Consider the following 20,531-nt stretch of genomic DNA (forward strand, 5'->3'; position numbering starts at 1 on the left):
TTTGGATTTGGATGAAGACATTACCAACTTATTAATTACATATTTGTAAAAATTTCTTTTACTTACAAATATATAACTTACAGTAACGTTACTTTTAGCTCTTGGGAATATTTCCATTATCAGGATACTGGAATATTTTACTAAAACAACTGATAGTGAAACAAATGTATTTACAAGATTACACTTATTTGTAAATATAAAGTTATCAGTTATCCCTTAACCACTTTTACTCATTTTCACCATCAATTATTAACTGCTCGCTGCAGATTAAGATGTCTTTCGATTTTCCAAATATCCAAGATCAAAATCTTCGTCCAGTTTTGCTTTTATAAAAATACTGAACTGGTTCCGTTTGTTTACTTTTAGCTGCGAAAACATAATTTACAAAGACACGCAATTGTTGATTTGCTTCTAAGAATGAATAGATATGTAAATATTATGTGACACCTATGTAACAGTGCCTTGGAATATATTGCAAGGCATTCAAGAGAAAAGATTCAGATCTAAAACGCGACCTTTTGAAAGTGGGTACATGCAAACCACCTGACGTCGACACCTGACCAGAACTGGTTTTGTTACAGTTTGAACATAAAGGCAGATTTCAGGTAGCCGTTCTTTTTACCCATTTTTCTGTGCCATCCGGTAATTAAGAAAAAGAGGAACGTGCTTGAATATTTTAAGCATTGACTCATAACCTACCAGATTATTTTTAGTATCGCAAATAATAGGTACATTATATGAAATTAAATAAAAAATCCACATGGAAGTTGCTACACAGTAAAGAACAAGAGATAAACTTTCCAAGATTGGATCTAAAGTCTCTTAGCACAGGAAAAACAAAAGAGTATCTTCAATGTTATCAAACTATGCATGACGTAAACATAATTATACGTACCCATGTATGTTTAACGACATTGCAATGCATACGATATTGTGTACAGTTTGGAAGAACAATGCGATACTGACATGTTGAATAATGACTTTTGAAAATGGTAAGAAAGGTCAATATGCCTGGTTTACATTTAGCTCTGGGAATAAACGGATTATTCTATAAATATGTTAATCTTGTTTGTTTCCGCTAAACTATAGGATTTTCGTTTAGATATTCAGCAGATGGATATAATAAATGACTTCAACTACGAATTTACACTGCGCTTCAAGTATTCCGCTCCAAATTTATTTGAAATATTTGCAAATTTTGTCCTTGTGTTATTTCTACCTAATAAAGTCGGACGACCATGTTATTATCGCGACTATCGCGAAACCCACCCACATGAGTCTAAAAAAAAATAAATTCCAACTCGTTTGTGACTAATTTACATGATGGTAGAGGCATACAGAGCAAATGTCTTTTCGATTTGAATTATAAGTCTTGCAAGGACGTTGCCACACCTGAAATAAAACTAACAAGGAAACAGTAACATAAACATCCAGTTTGATTCAAGAATTCGAGGATATCGTTGCTTATATTTCTTCACACGATTCCATCCTGTCACGGTCTGTCATGCATCCCAATCAGACTCTCGTCATATTTAGTAGATTCAAAACAGTGGTTGTATGTCAACATTTTGTACTGTAGGTGGAAGATCAGTATTAGCTATGATAAAAATATGTTTGGCTTTTGGAAACAGAATCGGAACAAAATTAGCTATTAGTCATTTAGTTGTACGTCATTTTAAACTGAATTAACAAGAAAATATTCCGGTATTGAGTTTACGTTATATATTTAATGCAACCTTGCGTCTCTGTTTTCAATAACTGCTGACCGAGTAGCACTAACGCATTATACTGCAGAATTAAAAATGTTTACCTTTGAAAACCACTTTTCAGTCGATTCTGACGCTGCTTGGACAAAACCAAAATCTTCGAAGGCCGACTTCTAGCTGAATCTAGCACTGGTAACCCATCGTAGCCGATTATCTGATTGATTCAAAGAAGCAGACAACGATTCCGTTAACATACATACAACCAAGGGTAGGCTTGGCACTAAACACAACACCAACTATGTAATTCGATAAAAATCCATTAGCAAATTAGCTCGCAAGTTTTTTCCACCGGAACACACTCCACATCCACTTAATTGCACAGGATTAAACCTTCTCAGAAGATCAAAACCTCCTCATCGCCGTTTGCAACAAGAAAACAATTGCCACTCCAATGCCGTCTAGAAAAGCAGCGCACCGTCGCGACCCGCGATTGTGTAGCGACTGACGCTAGCAGTCGCGGATTCGGTAATAGCCTCGACTGAAAAGTAGCGGTTGTGGTGAATGAATAGCAGACTACGCGGGTTATTAGCAGGATAGCAGGAGGTGGTGTGCGTCCGCTGCCAGTCTCTGAACGACACTGTGAAGTTGAACGGCACCGATTTGGAATAAACAACGAGACGTCGAAGAGCTGCACCCCTGCACACCCTCCAGTGCGGCGACCTGCTGGAAAGGGGCGCAAGCTCCCTCCGTTTGGGGTGCACGTTGTGCGTGCCTCTGGGTGCGGACGGCCGCTCTTGATGGGGATTTAAAACTTTTAGTGCCGTATTGCTTACAGCTGTATAAGGGTACGTTGGAAAAATGTGCGAGGGATCGGTGCACCTGTGGCGGTTCTGGATGTCTTGCAGGAGATCCCGCAGACGTAAAGAGATAAAGAGATCGTGTATAAAGTGCGAACGGCTTTCTGTTGGCAGTTCAGAGATCAACAAGTATGTGAGAAATAACAGTGGATTCTAACTTTCTTTTATGTCAACGTTATCCCTTATGCGATGCTACCAAATAACAAATTATCTTTAAAATACATAGGGCTATAGAGACATGTGAATTTGAAAAAAATATTAAAAAAAACATTGGGTACAGTTGAAAATTTCATTTATTTACATTAAAGCAGGCAACCGAGGAAACTTCATCATTTCATTCATTCATTTATTTAAAAGAACATCATCCAGTTGTGTATTCAGAACTTAACCAAAAAAAAAAAATTCTGGATGTACAGGGGACCCTTACAAGTACAATTTTGTAAAGAAAAAATGAAAAAAGTCAGTTCGAAATTGATTTAAAAATACACTTCTGCACGGCACTGGAAATTGGTCCACTGTAAAACCTGACCTCGCACAATGCGACCGGTATGGCGGCGTGATAAAAACGGACAAAAACTTCCGCAAGGAAAGAAATATGTAAATAGAATTTTATCGCACCTATTTTATATCGGCAAATTCAAATGCTTTTGCCTTTATTAATTATTAATAAAATTAATTTGTGTTTTTAAATAATAAAATCATTTGACATACCCGATGCTGCAACAGCAATTGTTCAAAATTTTATCCACTCACGTGTAAACACATTTGGGTCCGTCTTACTCACTTTCTACGAACTAACACAAATGATGTCTTGCTTCACCATAACACAAATACTTCACCATAATACAAATGTTGTCTTGCTTCACCATAAATTAAAACGATATCCATCAACTCTGAGTTGCTATACACGCAAGCCATTTTTGACACTAACTACTAAAAAACTGATGTAAATACCACAGATAACAGGTAAAAACTACCGCAACGACGGATTTCAGTATTAGGAGTCACATGGCTCTCCACGCGTATTGCGAATGACGCTAGAGACTACAGTTGTCCAGCTATGTAGTGGTTTAATGTGCTATAACTTCAATAATTTTTTTCTCAGAAACTATAAGGATTTTACAAAAATTTTTTTTAATCGTCAAAAATTGAATTTCAAATCGATATTTTAATTTCAAAGTCACTCATAATTATTTTAACTTTAAAAGTAGTGTACATAAAATGTTTTCGAGCGACTTCTAAAAATAAATATCAACAAACTAATAATTTTTTTATTGAATTTGATGAACAAAAGAATAGAAATATGTAAATCAAATATTTATAATTTTTTAATTTTTTAAAATTTAAGTTTCGCGATGTATTTCTATTCTTTTGTTCACCAAATTCAATAAAAAAATTATTAGTTCGTTGATATTTATTTTTTAGAGGTCGCTCGAAAATATAGGTACACTACTTTGAAAATTAAAATAATTATGAGTGACTTTTAGAAATTAAAATATCGATTTGAAATTTTCAGAATCGAAATTTTTTTCAACATAGAAAATAATAAAATAACGAGAAATTTTTTTTTTTAAATTCAATTTTTGACAATTTTGGAAATTTTTAAAAAGCTTGAGCGACCTTTAAAAAATTTTTTTTTGAGCTGATTTTTTGAGGGGGCTCTTAAAACATGATAAACATTTTCACAAGAGACACAAAAAGAAATAATCGTTTTTTGGGCCACCCTAATCTACTTTTTTGTTAATTTGTACATTTGGGTTTGGATTAGCAAATAATGCTGCAGGGGCTGTTTTTTTTTTAATTAAAATTTGTTTCGCATTCAGTTAACTAAAATGAATGAATAGTTGAGCTAATTTTGGGATAAATTTATTATAATGTACCCATGTTTAATTTTTTTTTTTAATTTCTTCAAACAATCAGGTCTAGGAAACTGATTATTTTAATTTTATCTTCTGTACTCCTTTTGCAAAAATTTTATACATTGAGTGAGTCAATGAAAATTTAATTCATTTACACCAAAAACACATTTACTTTGATTACTAATAGGTAGATGTTCATCTTTGGATTTGCGAAATGTAAGGATATCATCTATGTAAATAACAGAATATAAAATCAATCCCCGGCAGAACTTCATTCGCCAATATTTGGAATGTTTGACTAGCATTTCATAAACCGAATGGTAAACGTAAAAATTCGAACAGTCCAAATGGCGTAGCCAATAGCCGTTGTATGAATATCTCTACAAGGGGCAAATTTTTGTCAAATATTGTCTTTCATCTAGAGTTTTCGAATTTGTTGTTGCAAACTCAACTTTTTAAGTATCCCAGAGAAAAGCCCACAGCAGACATGGAATGACCCATCAAAGCTATTTGAGTTTTCTTGCAAACATTTCGTTTACGACAGGCAAAGGTTCGTTAGATATGTGATACCTATGTCGCGTCGTCCTGTTTTGTTGTTTAGGGTTTAAACGCTAACAATTTCGAGAAAAAAAATTACTGAAATGGCCGATCAAACTGTAACTTTCTGTGAATGGATCTTGATGTTTCGACTTATGACTTTCCTGGGTCATTTTCACAAATCCACCCAATTGTATGTATGGCTACTATGTACCTACTATTACTACTTAAATACTCCACCAAAACCGAAAACCAACAATTTAAACATATATTTACGATGCGATAATTATTAATTTTAACTTTTATAACACCACAGTGAAAGAAAACAGAGAATTATCGGATTACAGATAAAAATTATCTCTACGGGCTTGGAATTAATACTATTATATTGTTAGCACAGGTCATTTTGATGACACTCCAAAGCAGATAAGAAGGGATAAACTTTTGCGAGAAGTGACTCTATTAAGTCTGCAATTAATATTTTTATGATTCTTGAATGTATCTATAAAAAACGATTTCATGATCAATGTGTACAAGTTGTTTTATGAAATCATTACAGGCTTGCATTTTTTTTATTTTGATGAGACGAATCAGCCTCGAAATATGTCGCAGCGTAGCTGCCACATCCTGTACAATACTCTTCGAATATGAAATCCTCACTTGAATCCTGTGATTTATATCCAACATGGCGGTGTTAAGCAATAAAAATTGCGCTTCGCCTTCCAGTTGCACCCCTTATTCATAATAAATCCAACGAGATCTAATATCAACCTCCAAGTGTGAAAGATACTTCTTTAACTCGATACACCGAATGTAAATCATTTACCGCGACTCCAGCAGTAATATATTCACCCCTCTTACATCCCCTTAACAAATTTTAAAATTGTTTTCCAAGGAATCGCCAACACGACGCTATGTGCAATAAATTTGAATGGGAGATGTATTGCTGTGGGCGATCTTGAGAATATTGAAATAAGAGTGTCGTTTGGGATTGGAATGAAATGATGAAATTAAAAATTACTAACTCAACAGCTCTCGTTCAGATTAAATAATAGGTGTTGTTTTCTCGTCGAGATATTGATGTGAAAGTAGATGATTTGATAGAACATCTTTACAGAGGTATAAAAAGTTGTTTCAATTTGGAAAAGCGTGGCCATTAATGACTCTTTAAGGAAACACATATCCATCTCTTTGGAATAAAACTTGGCACAACATTAAAAAATAAACTATGTAAGCTTTTGCAAAGTCACCACCGTTGTATGAGAACTGTTCTTACAAGAACCGAAAGCAACATCAGGGCAGGCCTAAGGGTTCTGATAGCGGGTTCGCCTCAGAGTCTAGCCCGAGAACAACAAGGGCAGATCAAAGATTTCTAGCTAGGGTTAAAGATAGGTTCCATAAAAATGAAAATAGAAAAAAGCAGAGAGCAGGAAATTCACAATAATTTTTACCAAACCAAATGCTTTTAAAAAATGATATGAATATAAAAGAATGTGGCATGTATTTGATACACTGCAAAAATTATTATCACACATATTTGAACATATCTATAAAATTAAAATAAGCACCATAATCCGGATATTTATTATTTCATAAAGAGTACAAAGTACATGTAATGTGGATTTTTATCGTCGCATTATATTGTTTTATTAAATAATATAAAATTCAGAACATTTATATTTATTATATTATGCCTTACATTGTTTATGAACAATTCTATTATCTTGATGGTCATTTCTCCTACAAAATGAAACAAAGCAAAATTATAATTTCTGTAGTTCTTAAATTCTGTAGACTAATGCCCTGACTATTGTTTTTTTCCAATAAAATAGTTTAAAAATTGTTTCATCTAGTAGAGATATGTCATGCTCCTTCTTTTCATTCTTTAATAGCTTCTAGCTTATTGTTAGATCTGAACCCAACAAACACTATACGACTATGCTCAACAGGGAACGTTCTATCCAAATATGTAAAAATATACCGGGTGTTCCATTTAAATTAACAAAGTTAACATCTGCAACCATTTTGTTTGGACTTCATTTGTTTTTCTACTATCACTTTCGAAAACTTCGTAAGAAATCGTGCAACTTTTGTATTTCACATTTTTTTATAACTATAAAAACAAAACAGTTAATGGGAGGGGGATCACAATAAAGTGAATCACTATGTACGTGCGAAATACCAGGTTGATTTCTGCCAGTTCGGCAGTTTGAAGATATTGAGTAGCAGTGATCATTCATAGATGCAGCACTGTTATTATTATTACGTCTCACCTATACTCAATCCATGTCTGTAATTAAGACCACCACAACCAAAATTAGGCGGATCATTTGTCAGTCAAATAATGACACTATTTTGACAGTTTCTCCCATATTATTAGAGATACATCATAAAAGCAAAAAACATGTCCAAATGTACATACTTGAAAAAAAACGTTAGGCCTCTATCCCTGCTTAAATGTTTTTACAATTTAGACAATAGAAAATTTGAAATGTTTTATTTCTTGTATTCTTATCGGACATTTTATATTTCGAAGAATGAGAGAGAACATAGCGGGTGATGCTTATGAACACCACCCTATATGTTACATTAATTGTTACAGTAACTGTTTAATCCTTGAAATTGTTTAGTAAATTTTTCATTATTTGATAAAATACTTGGTTGGATATAAATTATATGTAAATGTAACAAAGACAATACAATAACACGCAGTTCTTGCCCTGATATCCAACAAGGAGAAATGACATCATACAAAATACAAAGAAATTCTTAGAACTGATCTACTTCACTCCAATTGAGTGGCGTAGGTGGTAATAACACTCTTTAAGGTCACACGACATTATTGTGTCAATAATACCTTTATGTTAGATACGGACAGACTATGGACTGGTAATATACTCAACCTACAAAAAAAGTCCTCGTCATTAAGCTTCTCTTCCTAAGTTTTATTGTATTGATAATATCAATAATAATGTTTCATTATTAACTATTGTAGTTCAAGTATTATCAGGTTTCAAATGAAAATTTCTCAAATTTTTATCAGGAGAAGTATGAATGTATATATGAAGCTTCACGAAGCTCTCAACCGCCCCAATTACCGCATCAGATATTACCGGCAGAGATAGATGCTAGTGGCATAACGATCGCCGACAACGCATTGGACGTGCAGAAAAACCGCTTCAGTTCTGAATTTTGGGATATAGTTTCTCAAATACGTGGAAATTCGAACTGAGGCAATGCAACCTAAAGCTAGATCATCATGCCAAATTCCAATTTGATACCAGTAATAGTCCATTTAAGGCGAAAGTAGGACTTCTCGAAGGAGCCATCATTGAACGTCAACTCTGTTTCAACTCACAAATCAGGGACAGACCTGGTCAGTATTTGTGGTGTGTTCCAGATTATTTATATTTGTTTTGCATAAAGCCCTTTGCATATCATAAAGCTTAATAATTGTTAATAGTAGATTTTCAGTAAATCTACAATTCAAAACATTGTTAAAAATTTCAAATCTCTGTGAGGATTTCGATCCCCAAGACAGAGCTATACAAAGACGCAACCGAGTTTTATGTGCCGTTAAAGTCTATAAACCCAAAGCATACCTTGAACGAACATTTTCAGAATAAATTACAATTAGCTTGATAATTTGTTCTCACATTATTTCTTTAGTTTTCGAAAAATTGAACTGACTTGCACAAACATCTAAACTATAAGATACTGTCAAAACCTCTGGTGTATTCTCATAAAATTTGAACTTTCGCAGTCAGCAATAGACCGTAAAGCCGGAAGACATAAACACAACGTAAGGAATGTCTACTTAAAATCTGAATTTAAAATTTCAAGCTTTGAACATTTCACTGGAAAAAAGCCGCTCCACATGTTGTTTCCAAACTTTAACCGCCTAACAGAAACAAAAGATGCCAAATTAATTTTACATAAATTTCCGCCCGCTTTGCATGTCTGACGATGTGAGCTAACATCAAAGCCCAGCATCGGGTTGTAAAATATGAAAATGAACGTACTCCATTTACTGCCGTAATGCAAGAACAAAGCCACGTCTAATTAGAGGAAAATGGAAACACCCGCGACGTTCTCTGGAGACGTTCCATGCCTGTTACATGAAATTATACTGTATTTTTTTCTAATTTAATTTGGCACTTAACTGTGCAGGTGATACAAGGTGTGGCAGATGGGCGTTACCACGATTTTGTCGTAAACATTGATTTTTCAGGTTAAATTCTCAGAACAAGTTTACAAATATCAGTGCGATATAACAAAAACATCTACGAATGCTATTCAATGTCTAGACATTCAGAACCTCCACAGTGGCAGAGAGTGACCTGCTATTTCGCAGATACTATGAGAACAAGACCTGCATCGCCACTAGGCGAAGCAATTTTTAACTAGTGATACTGTGGAAAACAACTACTTTGAACACAAACGATCTCAACAGTGTTTAATAATACCAGTAATATCTAGTAAAGGACTAGGGTCTTCGTCAGCAGAATCACCGGTTTCAAACTTATTCAGAATGTTACAGCAGTGTGATTAAGACATCAAACACAGCTGGATAATTCGTCGGTTGTCTCACCTATGACATACTTGATAAGAACCAATAAGTGCGCCACCGATATATGCCTGGTGGTTGTGTAGACGAAAAATCCTAAACTTTAAAAGACATTGAAAGTATAATTCAATACTGGTCGGGTATTAGATCTCAAAGTAATTGTTTCTGACAGTATCATCACTTAAAACAAGGTTTTCATGCGCTGACAATTTATAAACGAAGTTCTTTGCTTAACTTTTTACTTAAATGTTAATAGAGACAGTGATGTATTATCATTATCATTGAACTGAAATTTTGAAATATCTGTCTGCTTCAGTCGGGCTTTCTAATTTATTTGTCAACCCCATTAACAACAGTTTGTATCAATATTTTATGTAAATGCATTTTAATCTATTGGTTTTCAATCAACGCCATTATTTCTAATTATATTGGTAATCAATTATGTTAGTTTGCATTTTCAACTACATAAATTACGAAATTTTCAACAAACACTTTAAAAGACTGTACGTTTCTTTCGATATAACTATGGAGAAAAAAAAATATTTGGCAGATAGATAATTTTCGAGAATCGTTTTTAATTCAGATCATTTGGGCTGTCAGAGAGAGCCGCAATTCAGTGGCGTACCTAGCGGGTCAACCGAGATATGCGTGAGCCGCTGCCTCAGAATGCTTTTCAAGTTCAAGTTACTTTAGTATACTGTTGTCTTTGTTATCGTACGGATGTTGCATAATCAATTCCTATCCGTTGGTTGTATTGTGGACAATTTAATATTTGCTTTTTAATAAATAATGTGCACGCCTATGTACCGCGGCTTAGTTCTGACTGATCATAAATGAATACTTTATTCTAACTAATTACATTAAATAAATCCCTAAAATCGCATTATACACTGAACATCCACACTTTTCTAAAATTGCATGTTTCTTAATACAATAAGTGCCTCTGTGTCAAGGCCAAAGAAACATCTTTGTAACTTTTGCTTGTACAGCAAAAGTTTTTTCATGTTGAAAGTATTCACAACTTTGCACTGAGTTCTACAAAAATTCTAAGGTATTTTTCAATTAATCTGCACATTTTCCCGGTCCTTCTGAAACGAACAAAAGATGAACCGGCTAAAATGTACATCACTCCTGTATATAAGGGGGAATTAGTTGCTATAAATACTTTAAGTACGCAGGGAAATAATGAATTAGGTAATATTTTACTCGGAGTTTTATCTCTATAATACCCCACGCTCCCTCTCGGTTCGCAGTAGCGTGAGGGTTTCAGGGCTCATTAAGCGTGACTCGCAATAATTTTATTAAACGCTTTACATTAGCCAACATCTTTTATTTATATAATGAAATTCTGCGCGTTCCTGTACTAGATGTTCACCTATCAGTTCCCCTCGCAAAGAAGCTGTGTATACTCTTCCTTAACAAAGGGCGGAAACGAGCCTATAAAATGGCTTTTGAATTAGGCGCAGGGTTATGATTGCGATGACACCAAAATTTCAATTCAGCGCTTCTAATTTCGAGAGAAATATAAGCAGTTTATTGTTTACACGTTCAAAGCATCAACAGCTTCACCCATGTAGTAATAGTTATTTACACCATAAAGGAGGTATTATTTACCAGTGAAAGACGATTTTGCGCCCGAGCGGAGCGAGGGCTGGCAATAGAGTCCGAGAGTGGTAAATTATACTTAACTGCTGCGTGGTCTATAATATTTTATCTGCTCCCACAGTTCGTTGAGGTTCATGAAATAAAGATTATGTTTTATTTTTTGACATTTCTTAATCAATACAATAACTAGTCGACCAGAATACCCTTTCTATGATTCCTAATAAGATTGCACAGTTTTTGAAACTAGAACATCCTGAAACATATACAGGCCATTCATTCCGAAGAACATCGGCAACGTTACTGGCTAATACAGGAGCTGATGTATTAGCAATCAAGAGACATGGTGGGTGGAAATCAGCCACAATTGCAGAAAGTGTGAAGTTTATCGTCGTATTTAATTTAAAATTGTTATATGGATATTGATTACTATTGACTACTTACTAATGAACTAATTATCTCTACCAAATTTAATTCTCCCAATTAAATCCTCTTCTCAGTGCATAATTTTATGGAAAAGTCAGTGGCAATGGGATTAGGAAGGGTCCGAGGGTTCAGTTCAAAGGAATGTTATTCGATGTTAAAGAGAATCATCTTTCACAGACTTAGACGTTTCTCGACAATTAGATGCACTTAATTGGTTGGATTTATCCGTCTGGCTATGTCCCATTTAAATAAAAATGTATGTAAAATTATTTAAAATTATACTGTCTATGTTTTGTCTCGGCTTAAACATTTTTTTCTGTAAGAACCATTTAGAACTACACTAATTGTAAAAATTAAGAGAAACCCAGAGTTTCAATTCCAAACCAAATTTAATCAGACTTATCCCTGAGACTCCCATTTAGTGGATTAACTCGGCATTCGACACTGTGTTGTCGGACAATTTGCATAATAGATGTTTGCCATGACAGGGGAGCAGTTACAGCCGCAGAAAGGGGCCGACATACGACGCAACTTTCAGGCAAAGGTTGCAGGAAGTCGCGGATATTTGGCGAGTCCTTCTGGCGGTGGCGGTATACGTAAAAAGTCCTTTGTATGAAATGCACTCTCCGACGGCGGCGGTTGGGGCTGTGGAATCACTCCTAACAGGAAACTTAATGGCCTTTGCAACAGGTAGATCGCATTAAATTTAATATTTATGAATTTATATCGTCCTATCTCCGACAACGGTTCACGTCCTGAATTGTAAATCGGGAACATAGGTTAAATTTAATTTTCCCGATTTGTCAATGGTTTGTACACAATTTACCTATGTCAGACGTTTAATTTAAATTCTCACGGGTTCTGTAGAACATGAGAATCAGCATTTCTTTGCCGATATTAAATTTCAAGAAATAAATTCACTATGTTCTTGTTCTTTAATGAGAACGAAATACGAACCAAAGACCTAGCTTGAACACGAATACAAAACTAGGTATTTAATGTTTGATAAGCACGAGCAGTTGTAAATTTATAACAATTTTACAGCAAAATATAAATAAATAAAAGTACAATACTAGATCCAACATTTCCATATTATAGTCATGATTCAAAGATTAGATGTGAAACATAATTTTTGATAAATTGTTGGGAATTAAGTAGTTAGCAGAACTTTCACTTGTTTATCCATGAAAGCTTTGGAGATGTATAAAAATCCAGTACAATTACACTATAAAGATTAGGGTGGCCCAAAAAAACGGATATTTTTTTTTCGTGTCTCTTGTGAAAATATGTTAGTTTATCATGTTTTAAAAGCCCCTTCAAAAAATCAGCTCTAAAAAATTTTTTTAGAGGCCGCTGATGATTTTTAAAAATTTCCAAAATCGTCAAAAATTGATTTTTTTTAAAATATTTTCTCGTTATTTTATCATTTTCTAGGTTGAAAAAAAATCTCGATTCTAAAAATTTCAAATCGATATTTTAATTTCTTAAGGTCACTCATATTATTTTAACATTCAAAGTAGTGTACCTCTGTTTTCGAGCGACCTCTAGAAATAAATATCAACGAACTAATGATTTTTTTATTGAATTTGATGAACAAAAGAATAGAAATAAATCACGAGACACTTAAAAATTTCTCGAGGCAAAATTTACTACCGCACTGTGAGTCAAATATTTATAATTTTTTAAAATTTAAGTGTCTCGTGATTTATTTCTATTCATTTGTTCATCAAATTCAATAAAAAAATTATTAGTTCGTTGATCTCGAAGCTTTAAAACATTTTAGGTACACTACTTTGAATGTTAAAATAATTATGAGTGAAATTAAAATATTGATTTGAACTTTTTAGAATCGAAATTTTTTTCAACCTAGAAAATGATAAAATAACGAGAAAAAAATTTAGAGAAAAAAATTCAATTTTTGACGATTTTAGAAATTTTTAAAAATTTTGAGCGACCTCTAACAAAATTTCTTTGAGCTGATTTTTTGAGGGGGCTCTTAAAACATGATAAACTAACATATTTTCACAAGAAACACGATAAAAAAATATTCGTTTTTTTTGGGCCACCTAATAAAGATAATACAAGGATTTTTAAGTTTTTACATATTTAATTCTAGTTATCTCGTGAATTAATAACTTTACAGCTTAGATACTGTGAACCTTTTTTATAGCAAATTTAATTTCCTATAGAAACGTGATTTACATTTTTGTTTAGTCATTTATGAGAAAAATGTAAAAATCGATAAAAAATTTTAAAAAACGAAGGTTTTTAGCAGTGAAACCATTCAATTAACAGATATAGTAAGATGTTTGCCAGATTAATTACACAGGTCGACAACACACACGGTTTTTCGTTATATTTGATTTGTTGTTACATGAAGAAGTAATTTTTCTCCGCAAAACTGGTTAAGGCATCTGGGAGTACTACTCTTCTTCTTCAAAGTCGATTTTGAATCTTTAGAATGTCTCTTTCCCAAATTCCCACCGATTCATAAGGTTTTTGGTGTCGCTGATTACGAATCTGAAGTCAAAATTGCAAAATTCAAAATAGCGAATCTAATACGGTGAATGGAATAAAATGCAATGTTATAATTCAGTGGAATTTTGATGTTTGTAAGCTGGTCTTCCCCTGATGCCACTAAGTTTCCGGATACTGACAAACACACCAAATTGATCAATTTCAACAAATGATTTCTCAGAGAGGAAAAGGGATATTCGGAGGATTCAACGTGGATTTTGAAGAAAAGTGGTACGTACTTCCAGATGCCATAACGAGTTTTGTGGAAAAAAATATCTCTTGATGTAACATAACCTCAAATATACTGAAAATCGTTATAAGTATTGCACTTTTGGATTAGGATATCTCTAAAACCTGATGTGACTGAGCAATTTTGGGGTCTGATTCGGATTCAACGCGTCGAAAAACTGCGGGAAAGTATAGTTTGGTTGTCGGCATGGGTCGTGGAAGAGTTTAAAATATCATTAAACATTTCCAGAAAGGTAAATAGCCTGATCAAATTATTTACATCCTCGACGAATACCGAATGCATAATTTATTACATAATTATATTTAAAATCCAGTTTTCTGATAAATATTTACACGATCCCGTCCTGTCTCCAGTCATTGGCCAGAATCTCGGGTTATAAATAGAAAAATGCTGCTAACACATCCATCGACAGTTGTTTACAATAAGCTCATACCACCCCCGGTGGACCTGCCATATGCTCTGCCCCGGCAGAGACATAAATTTTACAGTGCCGTTTAGGCATTCAAAACTCATTAAATTCCGAAAATATACCGGCTTCCGCTCTAAATCCTGTTCAACACAACTTCTCGGCGTACATCATTCACGCAAGCATGTACGAAATTAGATTACCCTTGTATTTCCGTGTAATTGGAACACACATACAGAGTGTAACTTTTTTCAGAGGCTTCCCTTGACCAAGAAACACGCATCCATAGTTTATTTTTTCAATATACTAACTTACTTCCCTTGAATATTATATTTCATCCTAGAAACCAACAAAGGAAAATGATTTGCTCGGAATATCATTCACCTTCCCCGGAGTGCAACATACATTTTCAATCACGAACGCCCCGCAAAGTATGGTTCACGTGGAAGCGTTTAGTGGAAACCGTGACAATAATATAATAAATCCTCACCCTCATCCAATCCGAGCAAAGTAATCGTCCCCAACCCAGCTCGTAAATTTAATTACTTGACAGCTTAACATCTGCACCCATTAGGTACCACAATTATTGCCAATCAAGTTTTTCTCCTCCATTACGACCATTCATAAATGATAAATAACACGAGAAATACAAGTACGGACAGGTGAATTAAATCAGGTCGTCGTTAAAAAAAAACATTCGAGTTAAACAAATAAACGAAACAGCCGTAGTACGTCCAAAACCATCGGAATTATTTACGTAATTTATGAAACGCTGCTTGCAAAACGTTTTGTTTGCCACTGACCTAAAAATATGCAATTGCGGATTTTAATAATAAGTAGAAACTCTCAAATATCCATTCAACGTAGTGTAAGATGTACCACGCTAATATTATTTATATAAATATACATTAGGAGAACAGTCCAAATTTAATTAATTTATATACATGGTGTCCGGAAAGGTCATGTCAAAAATGAAGGGGTGTACAGAGGATTTCAAAATAGATGAGTACTTAATATAAAAATTCCTATCGGGCTTCGTTGTGGAATTATTCGTCTTCAAAGAAAGAAGTTTGAAGAACACATTCCAATTATCACTTCTAAGTCGTTACCATGGTAACAATGAAATTTGGGCAGCTAAAGTAACAACATGGTAACGACTTAGTTATAATTGGAATTTGTCTTCAAACTTCTTTCTTTGAAGGCGAATAACTCCACAACGAAGCCCGATAGGAAAAAATTTTATATGAAGTACTACATCTTTTTGACCTCTGTATATCCCTTCATTTTTGACATGATCTTTCCGGACACCATGTATATGTACATACCGAGATTGACACGAATGCTTTTCTGAATGCGCGAGATTGAGAAAAACCGCATTTTTATCGTGTCCAGTACGCGTTTATGAACGGAGTTAGCTCAGACGCAAACTTATTTGTGTCGGTCTGCACATCAACAACAGATTTCTCATAACTGCAAATGCTTCAGCCTATTACAATTTTTTTAGACTTTTAATAAAATTGCATTTTTTGTCTGAAATCTACATAACACGACGATATTTTACATCCCTTAGCGGAGCCTACTAGTATTTTTTTTAATTGTTAAAAATTAATAGCTCAAACAAAAATTGTTGGTGCAAAAGTGTCACATGTCAGTTTTTCCAATTCTAATTAGGTAATACAGTAAAACAAATAAAAAATATGTTAGAAACTTACAATTTCAAATTTGTAAGGAATATTAAAAATGAATGGATTCTTTTAGAAATTAGTCAATAAATACGCCCAACACTATCATATTATTGGAATTTCTGCAAATCAGTGGTTTCCAAATCGCGAGATTGATGAGGGTTGATAAATGTTTTACATGATATATTAATATAAATTTATTTTACGTTATAGAAAAACATAAGAAACAAATACGATTGCTTTTCGGAGACTATATTTTATATCTACAGGTTCTGTATTCGAAATACACAATGCTATAATTTTCAAATCCGGTTTCATTTTGATAGGAATTATCAATAACAAAAATTATTTCGCACTTTAATTAAGTACATACGTTTACGCTGGCAATTCTGTTGTTTTATTATGCTACTACATCAACAATGACAACACCAACTAATTGCAGCGACTGGTTTTTTGAGTGTAAAACCACAACATACTGGATTTAGTCGTAGTTAAACACCAACCATCTCGTTCTATTGGAATAGTTATCGTCCATCGGAAATATTTTTTTCTCTTTTTATGCACAAAACTATAGCGATCAAAAAATGATAAAACAGATATTAGGTATATAGTTTTGAGAAAGATTATAAAAAAAAATGGAAACGACCCTGTTATTTGTTTAACTAGTTTCAATAACAAACACAAGGTGTTGTACTTTTCTTAAACTTTAATTCTTTCAATAAAAATAAACAGTAATTTTACTATAAGGTGAAACCATTAATTTTAATAAATATATCTATGTTACTCACCACCCATCTTTCTGGACATGACTTTATAAAATCTTACCTGAAAAAGAAAAATACTTATTACATAACGTTCTAATCAAGCAACCGTTGAAAGATGTGAAAAAAACTGAATTATTTCAAACCAGAAAGCCTTTCAACAAAACAATTTACAGCTCAAATAATTCAATCCAGAGAAAGGAGAATAGGCCGTTACTCAATTGCCTAAATTTACCACACAATGCGTCATTTAATTTAAAGCCCCCCAAGTTTGAATGCCAGCAATCTATACATCTGTCAAAGTTGACGTCAGCTCATGAGAACGAGTGTAGATGTGGCATATTTTTGAATTAAGGCCTTAATTATAACATCTGGGTTAGTCATCTCACAAAGAATACCGCAGTGTGTGTATCGTTACTTGTGTCTTATTTGCAAATAAAGCTATTGCTCGGTTGAATTAGATTTAAGCCGTATTTGTAGTTTAGCTGCATGCAAGACGTCTGCAACAAATCTACAAACAATATTTTAAAAAACCATGTGAAAAATTCATTTCAGTTACCAGTTTATAATTTTTTTTTAAATATACGCTTCGTGCAAGCCCCCTCTCATTATCTGCAGCACTGATAACTAAAATGCAGAATTGCTAGTACAATTATGCAAGTATAATAAACTATAGTCAATATTTTATCATTTTTTTGCTTACTTTTTTTCTAAGGAATATTTACTTAAAGTTTATCATATCCTCGTGGAACAAACTGTACATATATTTGTTGTTAATGTGAAAATGTAAATAAATAACCGACCTTTTTAGACTCTGATCAGTGTTACATTAAACTCTGATCAATCTTAAATTAATTTGACATATTTAAAATCTTATTCATGAGAATATTAGATAATTATATTACCACTAATCCAAAGCTTCGTGACATCTATGTTCTGTAAATGTAGATAAGAATTATCCAGTAATTACATTCAGGAAACGAACGAGTCTTAAAAATTGCGTTTAGGTATTTTATTTAATGTTACTACAGATTTTTATACGAATTTATTCAAAACAACCGACCTGAGATAATACCAATGATTAAACTTTTCACATCGTACAGCGAAATAAAACAAAATCAGATTAATTATTTAATGAAAGTGCTCCTCAATGTAAGGAATTCTTATTAACAAACTTCGCCCACAAAATAAAATCGTTTCGTTCACTTAAAAAAAGTTGGTCTCGGCAAGAATCAATTTCAAAGTAAAATTAAAATACAGCCAAGGAAAACATGTAAAACAAGCGAACCACCGTGGTTGAAAAATGAAAGGTAATAGCAATATCTGTATACCGAGTAGAATAAATTTTAAATTATAACCAGCTTTAAAAACAAAATTACAATCAAAGACATGCAAGAAATGAGGTCAGGTTAGTTAAGGATAATAGAGAATGGGTTGTACATATTACGCACATGGAAAATTTATAATTTAAGATGCGTACATTAGGATTAAATATTATTAGACTTGATATAGATAAGTTCAAGACAGATAACTCAATGTGGATAGAAAGATATGACAAATTAATAATATCTAATAAATAATAAATAGAGACTTAAAAGAACCAAAAAAATTAAAATAAAATAAAACGAATAAGCAACTTTGAACATACGTCGTGCTACTATTGAAACAATGACATAAAAGTTTCTTTAAACGACACTAGTGTTTTTTCTAATAAGGAATGGAAAATAATATTTCTTTATTCAAAAGTTACATTTTCTAAATTAATAAACGTTTATATTGTAAACACTGATAACAAAATAGTAGAAATTTGTAAGAATGATATCAGAAGACGAAAATTGCGTTTCAAAAATAGTTATTTTCTTCATTCGAGCTGCTAGTTGACCCAAAATTTTTGATGCCATTTGCAAAGTTCCGTTGAATTTTTGTTTTCGTATTCGGGATAAAGATACGGATACAGTACTCTTTGTCTATAATATTTCCATTAAGTCAATTCGTTAATTCTTGCAACCATAGATTTTACCATCAGCTTCTTGTAAAAATTTTCCATCTCATGATCAAACCTGTATCGTTAATATCCATTACACACTTAGTGATCATATTTGACTCTTGCCTAAATATCTTTACTTAATCAAGCATAATCAATCTCTGCTAATTATTATTCAGAAGATACATATATACCAGTAGATTATAAAGATGTATTAACTATAATATATCCAAATGACTTTTGCTTTAAGTTGATATGGGGATTAAATTTAATTGGGCACATTCTACATCATATATTTTTTAATTAGATTTTAAAATATCACACTATATTAAATTGCTAACGGCTCAGAATTAATCTCTATAAAACAAACCAAAACCAACCCTTGTTAATAACAATGATATGAGGATATTTTCCAGAATAGCTGTTCTTTTATCGACAAAAAAATGTCAATATAGGATAAAAATCGACTGCTTTAGCAACATCTCTTCGCGAACAGATTTTATTACTGTCCATCACGTTTAATAAATTTATGAATTGATAGACACGACTCGAAAGAGACATTTTAGAATATCATTAAAGTGTATTCACATTAGTCAAAAGCAATCCGAGCAAAGAAACAGCAACACCAGCAAAACAAGAACCGTGTTAGTGCAGTTAGTGGAGGTTAAGGCAATTGAGAAGTTTAGAAAGAGTTCAGTATGAATCTGAAATATGAAGTAGACGGATATATCTTCATATTAATAGTTTACGACAATTTCCTAAAACATATGCCAAAAGTTATTAAAAAACATCCCATCTGATTACAACTCAAGATTACTTCCACTGTACTGAGATTTGCTTTTAACATTAATTGAAGTCCAATACACCATTTTTGTCGCTTGTCTCCGTTTTTGATTAATAATGCATTAATAGCCCATAATATCAACATTTCGTAATCATCCATATCCCAACCATATAAAAGCAAACACTGAAATGCAATATGGACACATTTATTTGGGAACACAGTTACATTGGCCAACAATAACAATACAAGAAGGAATGGAACACAGAGCACGACCATTAGCAGAAGCACGAGCCGGATCACCCTACAACCTCGACGCCTTGTTTACGCACCCAAATGTCAAACTTGAGTAATAACTGATTTAATACTTAATTGAAACTCAAAATTTTATAGATTCCAACTATTTCGTTGCATAAAGCTTTAGTAAATTAATAAATCCACTTATTAGCTTAGCCTACCGCGCACATCCTAAAGCAAACACTCAATCTTATCCCCCATTTCTATTACGCGAATCGTCGAAGCAACCGCAATAAAATCCTCTCCTTCTTCACGCCGGTTTGGCTGTATAAACACAATGAAGTAGTTTAGGGAGAGCG

The 20,531-nt window shown here is 33.2% G+C and overlaps 1 protein-coding gene across 2 annotated transcripts in view; it reads right to left on the minus strand.

The window, feature by feature from the left end:
* The window catches only part of LOC108914209 (cyclin-dependent kinase 14), a 188,830-nt gene extending 171,601 nt beyond the window's left edge, over window positions 1–17,229 (minus strand). Inside the window, exon 1 of one of the 2 annotated variants that reach the window (XM_018719965.2) lies at window positions 17,198–17,229. In XM_018719965.2, coding sequence (XP_018575481.1) covers window positions 17,198–17,216 — 19 coding nt within the window. In that variant the 5' untranslated portion in view covers window positions 17,217–17,229. Of the gene's footprint in view, window positions 1–1,810; window positions 2,302–17,197 lie in introns of those variants that run through there. The other variant, XM_018719967.2, reaches the window with a different exon arrangement.
* Window positions 17,230–20,531: the final 3,302 nt, after the last annotated feature.

Source organism: Anoplophora glabripennis, unplaced genomic scaffold, assembly GCF_000390285.2.
Source record: "Anoplophora glabripennis isolate ALB-LARVAE unplaced genomic scaffold, Agla_2.0 scaffold634, whole genome shotgun sequence".
In the NCBI taxonomy this organism is placed as follows: domain Eukaryota; kingdom Metazoa; phylum Arthropoda; class Insecta; order Coleoptera; family Cerambycidae; genus Anoplophora; species Anoplophora glabripennis.